Consider the following 15,896-nt stretch of genomic DNA (forward strand, 5'->3'; position numbering starts at 1 on the left):
TAGATGGACCACTGGTCTGACCCAGTGGGCCATTACTACGTTCTTCTGAAGCATCTGGTGGCCGCCACTGTCAGAGACAAGATCCTGAACTAGATGGACCTTGGATCTGATCCAACATATCAATTCCTGTCTTCCTGTGTAAATGAGCACAAGCATTTTTTGTTTGTTCTTTGTCCCGAGAAAACAAAAACTTGCAGATGCTCCTTATAGTTTTTCAGCCGCTTGAGTATTCACAAAGATACAGTAGACATGCTTGTTTTAAACCATTGTAACCCCTTCTTGGAATTGCTCATCCCTCACCTGAGAAGACTAGATAAACAAATTGCAGAAAATACATTTGCTGATAGAAAAGTGCCTTCCCCATCCTTGTCACCCACTCCTCTTACATCTGTCTTGGGATATAATAATCATCCTGTATGACAGAGGCATCTTCCCAGGGGTGGTGTTTTATAACAAGGGATGCTGGTGTCTCAGTACTTGAAAGACCTCCAGTCACATTGACCCCATGACAGCATTGTCTGTCTCTAGCATTTGTGCTGCTCAAATCTACCTTTTCCATCTTCCTTAACCCTTTGTCTTTTAAAGAAAAATAAGCCTCAGAGCCTCATTCTGATGAATTTTTGCACTTAGACAACACCCATCATTTAGCGATTATCATTGTCATAGTTTAAGGCAATAGCACCTGTATTCACCCACCGTGGATTCTCAAGGGCACCCACTGTAGGCTCCTAGCTCCTCAGCTGTCATTTCTCTTGGGTGGAAACCCACATCTCTCCCTCCTGACCAGGAATTTTTCCAGACTGTACAGTTCCCTGCCTACACTATGATACTCCAAGTAAGCAAGACTGCCTAAACAGGATAGCATGTGCACTTTGCTGTCTTTCAGGAAGCTATGAACAGCTGTAATTGCCTGCAGCTACACAGTTCTTCCTAAGCAAGCACATTTATTCTTATGGTGGAAGCATTACAGAGAAAACATTAAAAACAAAAAATAACCTACCCATATGCTAATAAGCTTACCAGAGATCAGCCCAACTTCAACAAGGGCTCTGGTAGGAGTCAGTCCTTCAGACGCTAAGAGGTTTTTCTGTGGCTACAAATTCATACCAGCCCCAGCTGAGAATTAGCACCCCCATGAATAGCTCCATCTTTCCTTTATGTAGCTGGTCCTTTGAACTTGAGACTCTAGGAACAGGTGATCAGTAGACATTGGTCTCCTTCTCAGGGCACAGGTGCAAAAGGCTGGGCTTTTGCATAAACGGAGGTGGGGAACTTGCATTCACCTCCCCTTAGAGATTCCTCAGGCAAACCTCTTGACACCGCTTTGTCCAAAAGTTCATTTTTGTTTGGCACATTATGCAGTACAGGTCTTTGAAGTTCATAATACTTCTCAGAGTTCACATTGCCTCTCCCCCTCACCCTACAGAAGTTACATACAGACTTGGCCGACACTAATACATAAATCATTCATTTAATACAATAGACTCCAAGGATACTTAAACACAATTCAGTAAGGTGTTTCAAGAATAATGCAGGAAATTACCATACCTTTAACTCTTGTATCTTAAACAGGCAGCTAATCACATCTTTGTTATGGTGGCCTTGGGAGGCAGAATATTACATTTAACAGAGCAGCAGACTGGAAGTCAGGAGACCTGGCTTCCATTCCTAAAATGCTGTCACTGAACTGATGTTTGGCCTTAGCACAAGCACTTCTGTGCTGTGCCTTAGTTTCTCTGTCTGTAAAATGGAGATGATAATGCTTATCCCCATTGTAAAGCATTTAGAGATCTGTGAATTAAAACTGTGATAAGTGCTCAGTGTTATCACCAGGGAGTGGAGCTTGCAGTCTCCTGAGACCGTTCTCTTCCCACTTCTTAAAAATTCCCTAGAAACTTCCCACCACAAAATGGGATTTCAGAATGGATTCTATTAGCACTGTATTTATTATTGTTCCTTCCCATTCCTGTTTTTCTAAATGTGTACCAGACATCTGCATTCTCCATTCCTTTCATTTTATGAGGATGAATGTTAGTTATGAATTTGTTTTGTCTTTTACCATGTTTCATAGTGCCCCCATGGGCTACAGGGTCTGTTTTCAATACAGCCCTCTCTCCTGATGCCTTTTCTTTCAGTACTGGCTGTGACTGTGGGCCTTTAGGGAACCCAATTAATATCAACGTCCTCTTTATCCACAAAGTACAGTTGCAGCAGCAGTAATACCTAATGTTAAATGCAGGACACTCTCTCAGTAATGGCAGTAGAAAAGGCAAATATCTGGCAGCAATAAGGGGATATTGAGTATCAGAGGGGTAGCCATGTTAGGCTGGATCTGTAAAAGCAGCAAAGAATCCTGTGGCACCTTATAGACTAACAGACGTTTTGGAGCATGAGCTTTCATGGGTGAATACCCACTTCGTCAGATGCATGTGACGAAATCTCATGCTCCAAAATGTCTGTTAGTCTATAAGGTGCCACAGGATTCTTTGCTGCTTTTAAGGGGATATTGAGAGGATCGTAATGGCAAACCCATCTGTGTAGCATGTCCTCCACCAAAGTATTACAATAAAAGAACAGTTTCCATAGACTGTGGCTTCCTTTTCTAATCCCCAATCTTGAATTTCAATGGAGCACACTGTGCTTATTCTGAGCATGATCAGCCGAGAGTTTAGGCTTTTCTGACATATTTCCTTTTGGTTGGAGTTCCTTTCATTTTCAGATTTTATTATAATTATCATTGTTCTTATTAGACCAATACCTTTTTCTCTGGATGCTAGGCAAGACTACTTGGAGCAGAGCTCCAGAACGGAGCAGAAGCAAGAGCTAGCCAAGATTTCTAATAAACTTGAAAACTCTATAGGTCTGTTTTGATAATTCCCTGTTCCTGTGTTTTTGGCCTAGATCGTCTCTAAGCGCTTGTCTACACAGGGACACTGAACTTCTTGATTTTTTTTTCTTATCTCCAGAAGAACAAGTCTCATTAGAAAGATTAATGTTCCAGCTCTCTGCCACTCAACAAAAAATACTCTTGCTAGCCTAATAACTTAATGTGTTTTCCTCTCTGTTGTGTGTTGTCCCATTTTTATTATCATGATTAATATAACCTTCTGCTTTTATAATGCAGACAGTGCTATTAACAACGCAGACATCAATCCATACAACTGCTAGATACTTTTACATATTGCTTAACAACCCTTGAGATTTTAATATTTACAATAAATATAACATAGACACAGGGTGCTAAAATTGTAATTATGAAGTCTATAGCAATACCATAATATATCTGTTACCCCATTTTGCTCCATTTTTCCATTAACTGATCATAAGATTTTTATGCTAATACATTTATAAAGATTTAAAACCATGATATTACCTTTGAAGAGGTGGACAGTTAATCTTATCAAATTCAATTACAGAAAGACACAAAATAACCACATCATGATGCTGAATTACAATTTTTCCTCATCACATTCCATCATTAGAAGGCAGTATCACAATCAGGGGCCCCCTATGTAATACAATTATGCAGCTGCATAATTGTGTTGCAGGATGAGATTTCACTTAAAAGTTAAGTCCCTAGCCCTGGGGTGGAGAAGACAACCATCAGAATGTGAATCTGGTATAAACTGATGCAGTAATCTCTGCCTTAGTCTGCAAACAATAGCCTGAAACAATGGCTCAGAGAAAATGTTAACTTTCCTGTACATCTCAACAGCATGTTAACAGTGAGGTAACAAATATCACCTGATCTGTCACTTTTGTATGTAGTGGCAGACAGTGCGGTGGGAGAGGACTGGAGTGGGTCAAGGGTTGCTGGAGTGAGGGATGAGGAATTCAAGCCCCCTCCCTCTCACCTCAGTGTAGACTCGCCTCTATTCACAGCCAAAAGCGGAAGGGAAAGAATCCTCTCCTCAATGCCAAACCCCTCAGCTGGCTCTCAAAACAACCTCACAGCTTCCTGTGAGCTAAACTCTCCTGGTGTTCCCTACCTAACAACAAAACCTCCATATTCTCCTGACAGGTCCTTCACTGCTGCTCTTCATTGTCAGAACAAACCTTGCAGCACTTTGAAAGTACAAATTTTGGGGGCTGCCTAAAATAAACTAAATCTAATACCAAAGTAAATAACACAAGACTGACTGGACTAGGAGAGGGGAGAAACGGGTTTTGGGAGTGAGACACCGCATAATACTGGGGTCTTTGCCACATAGTTTAGAACTAATGTGTTGCTTAAGTGACAGGAACTTGATCATAACTTAGGATATGTCTACACCAATCGCTGTCAGCCTTTCCAGACTACTGTATCCCTTTCAGGAATCTGAGTTATCTTGCGCCCCCTCAAGTTTCACCTCACTTAAAAATACTTGCTTACAAAATCAGACATAAAAACACAAAAGCGTCACAGCATAGTGTTACTAAAAAAAATTCTTAACTTTCTTCTTTTTACCTTATAATTATAAAATAAATCAATTGGAATATAAATACTGTACTTACATTTCAGTCTATAGAATGTAGAGCAGTATCAACAAGTCATTGTCTGTATGAAATTTTAGTTTGTACTGACTTCGCTAGTGCTTTTTATGTAGCCTGTTGTAAAACTAGGCAAATATCTAGATGAGTTGATGTACCTTCTGGAAGACCTCTGTGTGTACCCCAGGGGTTCGCATACCCTTAGTTGAGAACCAGAGGTCTACACTATGGAGACTATGCTGACATAGCTATGGTGGTATAGCCCTGTAGCATAAATGCAGTCTACAACCACTGCAGCCTGACAGAAGGGGATTTTCGGTTGGAATAGGGGATTTTCGGTAGCTATGTTGATGGAAGCTCAGAGACCCAAGTAGAGTCGGCTGTGAAGCATCAAATTAGATGCTTGCCTTGAAAGGATTCCATTTAGGGTTGTGAAGAGCCACATGCAATTTTGGAGCCACAAACTGACTGTCACTGATGTAAATGCAAGTTATTCACCTTGAACTTTATAATCCTTTGAACTGAGCTGTCTAAAAAGCAAAATTTTGTATTGTTGCCAAATCTTTTTTCTGTAAATAGGGATTATTCCTCATCAGTAATAGTTAGAGACGCAGAATATTTGGTTTTAATGAGAATTTTTTAGTATTTTGTTTGCATGATTGAACAAAGAAAACATTAAAAGTAGTAAAAAATACTTTTTCATCTAGCCCTGTGGTATACAACATGTGCCATAGAAAAACTTCAGTCATTGCTTTACAAAGACAGCAAAACAATCATTTTGTATCCATCAGTTCTGGCCCAGGACGGCTCCAGGCACCAGCACGCCAAGTGCGTGCTTGGGGCGGCAAGCCATGTGGGGCGCTCTGCTGGTCACTGCGAGGGCAGCAGGCAGGCTGCCTCCGGCGGTATGCCTGCAGAGGGTCCACTGGTCCCATGGCTTTGGCGGACCTCCCGCAGGCGTGCCGCCGAATCCGCGGGACAGTGACTTCCTACAGGCAAGCTGCCGAAGGCAGCCTACCTGCCCTGCTTGAGGCGGCAAAATGCCTAGAGCCACCCCTGGTTCTGGCTGTAAAAATTCGAATAAGTAGATAAAATGAGTCTGTTGCATCAGATGTCTTCTCTGTAAGCATAATAAAAGATGAAGGCAATGCATTCCTTGAATTACAGGTGTATGGCCTGCTCTAAAATTAACTGTCATGTATTGCAAATTTATCCTTTTCCTATCATCCCAAAACACACAAGACTACATTCTGACTATTTGCTCTCTTGTAATCATGTTTTTTCCGCCAGTTTGTCCTTTGGATCTTCTGCAAAGGCAAATAAGTGCACTGGCTACATGTCGTTCCAAGAGGCCACTCAGAAATGTATAATTGCATATAGCAACTGCCCAGGGTTTGGTTAACTGCACGTTTGAAAAGGTATTTCAAATACAGGCTTAGAAATTCCCACTGTTGGCAACTGTGCATATCTTAATATTGAGACTCCATTTTAAAAGTCTTCAATAGAGGTGGGCAGAGAGTGAGAATTATGCACAAATATTTGAGACTTCTGAATAGAATTTTCCTTCATGCTCCTCATTATTCACTTTGCAAACATTCAGGCAAAAATGTTCTGCTCAAACTGATGTTCACATAAATTTAGTTTTGGGTTTTAACCAAGAATCAATTACTCATTAACTGAAATACAGTTTCAAGTGGAAGCAGAAATAGTTTAAAGATTAGGTCATCCAGCTAGGGAATGGGGAATTATGTGACTTATGTGACCTGTCACGCAAATCCAAATAATCAATTGTGAATAATATAGTTGCAGTAAATAGTTTGAAAGCAATAATAGGCTGGAATTTATTTGCAAGGCAAAAAATATAATTTTGAATAGCAAATTTGTAAAAAAGAAAAAAAAATCTGGACAATTTGTAAATCATGAAAAATGACTGCATTTATCAAATGTGAATTTTTCATGCATATGTCATCCACAGTGAAGACAAAGTGACAATTTTACTGATTTTTCTTTTTTGGATGAAGAACTTCCATAACTTTAATGCTCATATTTTAAAGAGAACAAAAAGTGTATTAAAATATAAATAAATCTTGATCTGTTAGTTCGATGCCTTGTGCTTGAGCATTATACAGTTACCTAGCACACAACCTGCCTTTTTAAATCTTATTGTTTAAGGACCAAAACCTGACCACATTGAAGTCAGAAGGGAATTTTGTGGTTGACTTGGGTGTGACCATAATTTGCCCCTCTTCCCCCTCCATTCATCATGAATTATGCTTAGCTTTGAGGATGGTGCTGCTGTTCGTAGCAAGCATTATTTTCAGAACAAGAGTGTTCTGGGTTATTATCATTACAGCTCACCCAAGACAACTTGATGGAGGTGTCCATAAATGCTTTTGTATATGTGCCTTAGAGTGAGATTTTGGTCTTGCTGCGAGTGTTTTCAATGTTCCATTTCCTTCATACATCCTTCTAAATGAGGGGAAACCTGTTGGTGAATTGTACAAAAGCAGATGAAGAGCTTTATTAAAACCAGAATCAAGAGATTCACTTTCAGTGTATTGTGTAAGGACTGACACAAGGCTCACTGGAATAAGGGAGACCTCTGTTCACAGCAGTTTGTCAGACTCAGTTGAGTAAAAAACACAAAGCTGTGCTTCATTTTGAAAGGAGGTTTGTGATGTTATGTTTCAGGTATTTCAATAGCACTGGCTCACGTGTAGACCCAATCTAACTCTTCACTGCATTGTATTGATGTTTATCTTACTTCAGCCATTTCTACTTTTTGAGATATGTAATGTTTCTATCTGGGAATATAACAGATTTTACAGTGAATCTAGCAGTAAGTCAGAGAAATGCAATTTAACAGAGTTTGTGTTTTATTGCAGGTGGCTTCATAAGCTTTAATGGCTCCTGGCGTGTTCAGGGTATTCTGGCCATGTCCCGCTCGCTAGGAGATTATCCACTGAAAAATCTGAATGTTGTTATCCCTGACCCAGATATTCTGACCTTTGATCTGGACAAACTACAGCCGGAGTTCATGATCTTAGCATCTGATGGCCTGTGGGATGCTTTCAGCAATGAAGAGGCTATTCGATTCATCAAGGAACGCCTGGATGAACCACATTTTGGTGCAAAGAGTATAGTTCTGCAGTCATTTTATAGAGGATGTCCTGATAACATAACAGTTATGGTGGTGAAGTTCAGGAATAGCAGCAAAACAGAACAGTGAATTTATAACAGCTCTCTCCTTCTTCTCTGGTGAACTTAAAACAAACTCTTGCATTTTAATGTAGTAGAAAGTTCTAGTAATTATCATTAGGATTGTAAGTAAAAGGAATGGAAAAGATCTGATCTGTTCTTTGCTGAACAAAAAGAACAACACGGCAAGTATGTTTTGGATAGTTATAATAATTAAGTTTCCCACGTTGTCCTGTCTCACATGACCTGCCCCTCCTTTGAAATGGAAGGGTGGAGTCATATTATAGTTATTTCTAAGGTTTAAAATTCCTGCCTAAGGTTTTTTCAAATACTGATTATTTCTTAACTTTCCCTTCTAATAGCTGAAGCTGTATTCAGATTGGCACTGAAGGGGTAAGGCAGTCATAAGCGAGCGATAGGAATGACACTGCTTTTCACTCATATATGTAACTAACCTCACAACTGCACTCTTCAATGCTTCGCATCCTTGTTTATCTAATCTGCAGTGATAGATTGAAAAAGATTTATAATTATTGGTCTGTGTTTTACATGAAGGAAAAAGAGAAGTTAAACACTAGCATCTGCCAGTCCACAATTGGCCACGCTCTTCATTTTTTAAAATTAAATATGCCCTTTCTACTACATAATTAGGTAAATAATTGAGTTCCCTGCATCCATATGACAATCCATTCCGTGTATGATTTTCATTACCTTCCCCTGTGCCATACTGTATTCAATTCAACTGATAAACTCCCTCAGCAAATTGTGAGGTCTGATGCCTTCAGTCACCAAGGAACTAGTTCTCTCATTGTTGAAGAATGCCTAGCATTGATTCATTCACACTTTCTTCTGCTTTTTAGCAAAGAATTTTCAGAGACAAGTAGAGAAAAAAATTCAAGATGCTTTCAAGCAAAGCAGAACTTTTTATGATATTCTAAGGAATTTCAGTAACACTGAAGCTTAATTCAAAATATTTGTCAAGGAAGAAAAACCTAAAACAAGATTTACAAGGCTGAGGGTTCAACTCTGTACACCATCATTGCCATGTAAGTTATTGGGAATATGCTTTAGTGGTGAAATGTTCTCATAACTCTAACCACAAAACTTTTAAGTTCTGATTTTCAACAATAATTGTATTTGGAATCTGTGAATAATGTACATTTTATTATAGACAGCAACCTTCCAAATCTGGTATAGATCTGGAAATTTTAGGCATTACTGGTTGCTTTATCATATAGTGATCTGGAAACAGAATAGTAACAGAGACTAGATAGTGTCTTAGCAGAAACCTTGAATTCTCTTTGTGAATAATAGGTCATACATACTAATGAAAACCAGAAAATCTAAAACTGAAAGAAGAGTGTGGGCACAGGCTTCTTATGTCGTTTTGAGACCTTCATGGAATTGATTCTTTAGGTGAAAGATTTAATTAAAAGATCCAACTGCTGTACTAAGGGAAAAAATCAAATTCGCGGATTTTTAATTGTACCTTGCAATCAAACTGAAGTGGTAAGAGGAAATATTAATGATCATGCTTCAGTTAAATTGCACTGATCTCATTTCTAAAGCTCTTCCAGGTTAGAGTACTCTGAAATGATGTGAATGTTTTGCAGAGGTTTCATGATGGTCCTTTTAAGTGTGAAACCGTGTACAATGCTGGAGCAGGAATTCTCAAAGTGGGCTCCAAGGAGCACTTGCTGGTCACATCGTGAAGCTTTACCTTCCCCTTTCCATCTGCTTTGAGAGGCAGACAGGCCCCTCCTTGCAGAAAAGAACCCAAATGGTTGTGGAAACAGCTGCTTAGGGGAAAGAGAGACTGTGAGGTTTACTCTACTAAGTGACCACTACAAATGTAGAGGAGGAACCAGTAGGCATGAGCAGGGAATATAGCCCTGGAGCTATCTCAATCAAGTACTTCAGCAGAAAGCTGAATCCCTTCAGCCTATAGCTGCAATCTTGCTGTAATGAATCTATCAGTTAAGTCTTCCATACATACACAGGTGGGGATGATGGTCCTTCAGCTACCAAAACCCCCCTCTCTGTGTCTCTACCACATGAGGTAAAGGGAATTTCTCAAAGCAGATACCAAGATTAGGCCCTGTACCCTCCCTTTAGCTCAGCCAGCAGATCACAGAAGGGAACTCCAGAGCTCTACAGGCATGCAGCTAGAATCACTCCACCTACTGTGAAGCAGCTAGGCCTGTATCAGGAGCCCTGGAAAAAGGATTTGACTGTGGTGTTAACTGTACATGTACACATTCAAGTACCATAGCTGACACAGGTAAGGTGTGGGGTGGTGATTGGGAAGGCAAGCAGGTGATCCATGAGATACTGTTGCCTTAGCAGTGAGCCACAGTCTAGAGCCCTGCACAGGACTATTCTTTAAGCCTGCTCCCACTGTTATGGCAGCAGGATCTGTGTGATCCTAGTCCTCCCGCAAGGCTGGGCTCTCCCACAATCCGGAAGCATTTGAGAAACCCAGTACTGGATCATAGAATTGCTTTATGGATAGCACTGACCTTCGTATTTATTCCAGGATTAATTCTCAGAACTTACTCTCATCTGATACCTGAACAAAGCTATTTCAGCCTATGTTCAATGTTTGCATTTGGGAAAGCATTAGTTATTGTTGCGTCTGTCTTGAATTTTCCTTTTATTGTGTTCCTTGACCATTAACTCCTTTGCTATGCATGGTGTATGAAAGCTGTGGCTTTACTAGTCTGCCATAGCACTGTCAATAATTGCAATAACTCCCTTCCTTTGCCAAAGAAATTCACTTCCACCATCTGTGTTTGATACGACTGGTGGATTTTATTCTTAAAAAAAAAAATGGGGAGGGCTGACTCACTTTAGAGTTAAAGAAAGTGGTATATGAAGAGGGCAGGGACTGTGCAAATTTGCCCCCATACTCTGTCAATGCATCTACCTTAAAAACCTACTTTCCTAAGTAAACCCTGCCAGTCATACGGAGCCAGGCTGAAATCTATAGCGATTTTCTGAGGTGGATGGCTACCTACTAGGGACAAGACTAAGATGATCTGCATCTCTCTTATAAAAGCCTTTAATGTTCAGGTGGTTGGGACACTCATCTGGGATGTGGGAAACCAAGGCTCAAGGCACAGCTCCACATCAAAGTGGGGATTTGAAAACAGGCCTCCTGTCTCTCAGATGCATGCCCAAACCACTGGCCTATTATATATTCCTGGTGGGGGTGGACACACATTGCTTTGCCCCCACCCCCCAAAAAATGTCCTGATCTGGTTGCCCCAAGCTGTCTTTAAGGGGGTTAGAGGTGCTCAGCACATACCTATTGGATCAGGCACCACAGGCAAGAGAGGCAGGGAATGCCTCGCTTGCAGTGAGCAGCTTGGTGGTATTACCTTCAGTGCTCTTGCACAGGCCCAGTAGCAGAAACGTAGGCACCTGGGGAGCTTAGGTGAGTGCAGGGTTAGGCAGCATCTGAGCAGGGGTTTTGAGGATTTCAGTGGCACCTAAGTGTGGACTTAAGCATCTAAAGGGGCAGCTAGGCACCTAAGTCCCTTTGTGGATCTAGCCTAAAGTGGCTGTATCCATTTCCAAGTACCTGGAACCTTGAGTCTGTGTGTCCAGATGAGAGAGGCTGCTATGTTAAACTGGTGCCAGTGTCTAACATATGTGTATTGTTCATTATTAAATATTGTAAACTTGTAGTTACCCTTCACTTTTTTTAAAAAATGTTGCTCTTCTTGGCAATGGTATTCTAAACTGGTGGTTTTCCAGAGCCAAATTAACTGAGTACACTTTGATACATATTCTTATAGCAGACCCTTGCAGTTTTACTGTGTTGTGTTATACGCGTGCTGTACTGTGAACTCTTCACAAAGTCTGTGCTTTAATAATTAAAGAACTATAATCTATCCTCATATTCTGTCTGTCAGCAAGGTCCTGATGTGCATAATACACTGCCTTTCTGTGTGATCATCTCTCCCTCTAGTGTCTTGCCCAAGTATAGTAGCCTACTGACTGAAAGTTAACACAGTAAAACCTCAGTTACAAACACCAGCTACAAACTGACCAGTCAACCAGGCACCTCATTTGGAACTGCAGTCAGGCAGGAGTAGAGCCGTCCCCCACCGCACCCCACCCCCCCAAAAAAGGCAAATACAGTATAGTACTGTGTTAAATGTAAACTACTGAAAAAAACAAGGGAACATTTTTAAAAAAGATTTGACAAGGTACAGAAACTTTGTGCTTGTTTCATTTAAATTAAGATGGTTGAAAGCAGCATTTTTTTCTGCATAATAAAGTTTCAAAGCTGCATTAAGTCAATGTTCAGTTGTAAACTTTTGAAAGAACCACCATAACATTTTCTTCAGAGTTCCGAACAACCTCCGTTCCTGAGGTGGTCATAACTCTGAGGTGTTACTGTAGTAGCTCCTTTAGCACAAGCAGATGATGCATGAAATTTACCCCAGTGCAGAGGTCCTGTGTAAGGTCTACGCATTCTTACTGCACAGAAGTGCACTTTATACTAGTGTTGAAGGTCCCAGATTCAGTCTCACTGATGATTGTGGTGTCTGGACATATGCACCCATGGTTTATTACGTATACAGATCCAAGAGCAGAATTTAGCCACTAAAAAGTTTGAGGACCTGTTTGGCATTTAGAGCCATGTCATCAGCTTGCCTGGTCTTTCTTGCCAAGATCTCTCCAAACATGGTTGTCTTACCTTATCGTATCAGTGAATGCATGTGAAGCAACTTAACTGTTTGTTTGTGGCATCCAAAAGTTTGGTGACGGTACAGCTTGTTCTGGCCACCGTGGCCAAACATGCAGGTTCTGAAATTCACAGATCGTCTCCAGGTTGGCAGCACCAGCTGTTTTATTTTGTAACTTTTTTTTCCTGTAACATTTAGTATTAAGCACAGGGTTTGAAATGCAAGTGTCTGGTCAGTGAAATGTGCCAGAAGATTATTTTTAAAAATAAAGGGCAGGAATAGTGATCTTACTCCCATTGAAGTGAGTGGAAGATTTGTCATTAAGTGAAAGGATCAATTGTAAAATCAGTATTAGGTTATTGTTTGTATATTGACATTATTTTTATGGTAACCTACTTGTGGTGGGTAAGAGGTTTAGTGTTCACTCTGTATAACAGCTATCACAGGGTAGGCAACCTCTGGCATGCATGCCAAAGGTGGCACGCAAGCTGATTTTCAGTGGCACTCACACTGCCCGGGTCCTGGCCACCAGTCCAGAGGGCTCTGTGTTTTAACTTTAAATGACACTTCTTAAACATTTTATAAACCTTATTTACTTTACATACAACAATAGTTGAGTTATATATTATAGATTTATAGAAAGAGACCTTCTAAAAACGTTCAAATGCATTACTAGCACATGAAACCTTATATTAGAGTGAATAAATGAAGACTTGGCACACCACTCCTGAAAGGTTGCCAACCTGAGCTGTCTGAGGGTGCTTTAACTTTATTAGTAAGTCAGAAAAAATTCTTTGCTTTAGAGCAGTTAGGCCAGCTTGAAGTAACAATATATTTGCTAAATAAGTTCTAACTCTGTATTTTGAAAATATTAAAAAAAGCTTTTCAAGAAACCAGCTACCTTTTAACAGACAAGATATCACTGCCCTAAACAGTAGGAAGATACTGGTGATACATGAGTGTTTATTTCATATGGAGAGGAAAAAAATCTGTATTTTTTTTTTTTTTAAAACCTCAGCCTTCCATTTTTTAAAATAGGTTTTAGGCCTCAATCTTGAAGGCTGTTCTGCAGCAATCTACCACCAGTCCAGAGTAACATCTAGGATCAGGCCCTTAAAAAAGTAGTTTTGAAAAATGGAAGGTTCAGGTTTTTTTATTAAAGCTACAGGCAATTAATTTGACTAGCAGCTTGAGGTTTAGCAGACATGTGATATAGCTGCTAATCTTTAATGGTGGTTAAGTTTATAATTATCTTTCCAAATTTAAAGACTGGAACTTCATAGGACATTTACATTCTAACTGAAGTATACTTTTGTATATTGAATTACTAGGTTTGTTTATATAGCACTGAAGGACTTGGTTTTTGTGTGTCATATGCAAAAGTTTCATTGAGCAGGACTTCTGAATATGGAGTATATATAGAATCAACTATTATATGAGTATCTTAGGTACCGTAAAATGTAAAAGGTCAAAGCAACTGAGGCTTATCTAAAACTATAAATATGATTGTGAAAACCACATTAGAGGCCTTCTGGAGGAAAAAGGTTTGAATCCTAATTTTAGAAGAGGCTAGTTTCTTGTATCTTCGTAAGACCAAGAGAGGAAAAAGTCCATATTCCTTGAGCCACAAATGGAAAGGGGGACAGTATTTCCCTGCATTTACAAGTCCTGGGTTTCAACAGCTCTATCCCTTGAAACTTGGGAAGTGCATTAGTTTATAGGGAACCAGCTGCTCAGAAATCCAGTTCAGTGTGTATTCTATACAGGTAATTCACAGTAAATTACTAATCAGTTATGGTTACATTCTTTATAAATCTCAGTGCATAATCTATTAAACCATAACACATTGGTTTCGGTTAGTGGTCAAATAACATTGGTCCCAGAACAGACAATCGTGTCTGTCTGTCTGTCTAGTGTCTCTAAGTAAAATACCACTTTTTAAAGATTATCACACAGGGAACATCCCTTTAGAGCATTAGTGTTCAAAAGCTAAATTTCTGAAGTAGTTTTTGTTCTATATTGACTCAATTCAACTCTCCTTAACAAACTACTCATATTATACAGGTGTGAGGTATGAAATATAGACAGTGGTTTACCAAGGCAGGTTTTACCAAAAAGACCTAGTCCTTGTCTAGTTTCATGACCATTCACTTTTTAATTAATTATAATGAGACTTTTGGGATCCCTGTGATTCTACTACTGTAGTGGGATGAGGAGAAGGGGTTGGGGGTGGGCAGCAGGGTACTTTAGAAGTAATAATACAAAGACCAGTATTGCAGTTAGAGGTTGTAGAACCATGTCTGGCCCTGGTATATGGAAGACTGCTCAGGAAAAATGCTTACTTTTTTTTATGATTGCTGTTTGGGCTGTTAGATCAGATCAGTGCAGTATTTTGTGGATTAAAAGAGCAGAGCCTGAGGTATGACAGTAACTAAACCACACTGTTAAAACAAGTAGTGTTGTTTAACATTTACATCATCATATCCAAGATCCTCTCTATGCTTTACAAAGTTTGCAGTTGCTTTTCATTCAAAACCAAAAGCACTTAGAGTTTGCATTTTTACTTCAAAAATCTAAGTTGTGAGAGAAAGGTCTTCTCTATAGCTTTAAGGAACACTGCAGACAATGCATTACAAAGAGTCCTGGGCAAGACAGCAAATTAAATTTTCCATATCTTGCATAGTGAGTCAGCATGTATATACTATTGACACCTTAAATGAACTTTTAAAAGTCTGATTTTTAATAGCCAGTCAGATTAACGTGAATTGCAGAAAGTAATGTTGTAAGTAACTACAGTCACAAGGCTAGAGCTAGTGAAGTTTTAGCTATAAAGTTAACACCTAACAATTAGGCTCAGTTGGCTTTAATTTATTCTACTTGATATTTTCAATACATTACAGCATTTGCTTGTTTTAAGGATGCAAAATAAAGCCCTAAAACTGAAGGTGAGACAAACCATAATACAGCACAGGTTATATTCTCTCAGAGATTAGGAAGATACCTTCTTAGCAGGCATCTACAGAAAAACAATCTAAAACCACATGGGCCTGTTAGGGATTATAATCCCTTTATGATTATCAGAGGCCCAACATATATTTATAAACCAAGTTACAGTTTTAATATTTTAGAAAACATAGACCCCACTACACATGGAAATAAGACAAAAGCCATATATCCTTGCCTTGTGGAAAGTGTTTGTTTCCCTTCCATCACGTTACTACTAGTATACAAACGATTTTTCAATCTTTGAAGTGTAGTATGTGTGTATATAGCATCAAGTAGATCACTTTAACAAGCAGCATTCAGAGGAACACATTTCAAATCCCTCCCAAATCACAGATTCTATTTCAAGAATAGGAAGAGCTACAGTTTTCCTATAAGGATCCAAAACATCACTCAACCCCAATCCCCTTGATGTCACTGGGAATCTTGTCTAAGGAGTGCAGCATGAGTCCCACGTTTGCAGCTTTTGGGTTTTATAATTTAAGTAACATATAGTAACATGTCTGATATAGACAGATTAGGAATTCA

General features: G+C 39.5%; 1 protein-coding gene across 2 annotated transcripts in view; it reads left to right on the forward strand.

Annotated features, from left to right (window-relative positions):
* Positions 1 to 11,853, forward strand: part of PPM1L (protein phosphatase, Mg2+/Mn2+ dependent 1L) — a 182,872-nt gene extending 171,019 nt beyond the window's left edge. For both annotated transcript variants that reach the window (XM_030574900.1, XM_030574901.1), the window contains exon 4: positions 7,356 to 11,853. In XM_030574900.1, the coding sequence (XP_030430760.1) occupies positions 7,356 to 7,699 (344 nt within the window). In that variant the 3' untranslated portion in view covers positions 7,700 to 11,853. The remainder of the gene's footprint in view (positions 1 to 7,355) is intronic.
* The last annotated feature ends 4,043 nt before the right edge of the window (positions 11,854 to 15,896 follow it).

Source organism: Gopherus evgoodei, chromosome 9, assembly GCF_007399415.2.
Source record: "Gopherus evgoodei ecotype Sinaloan lineage chromosome 9, rGopEvg1_v1.p, whole genome shotgun sequence".
Lineage (NCBI taxonomy): Eukaryota > Metazoa > Chordata > Testudines > Testudinidae > Gopherus > Gopherus evgoodei.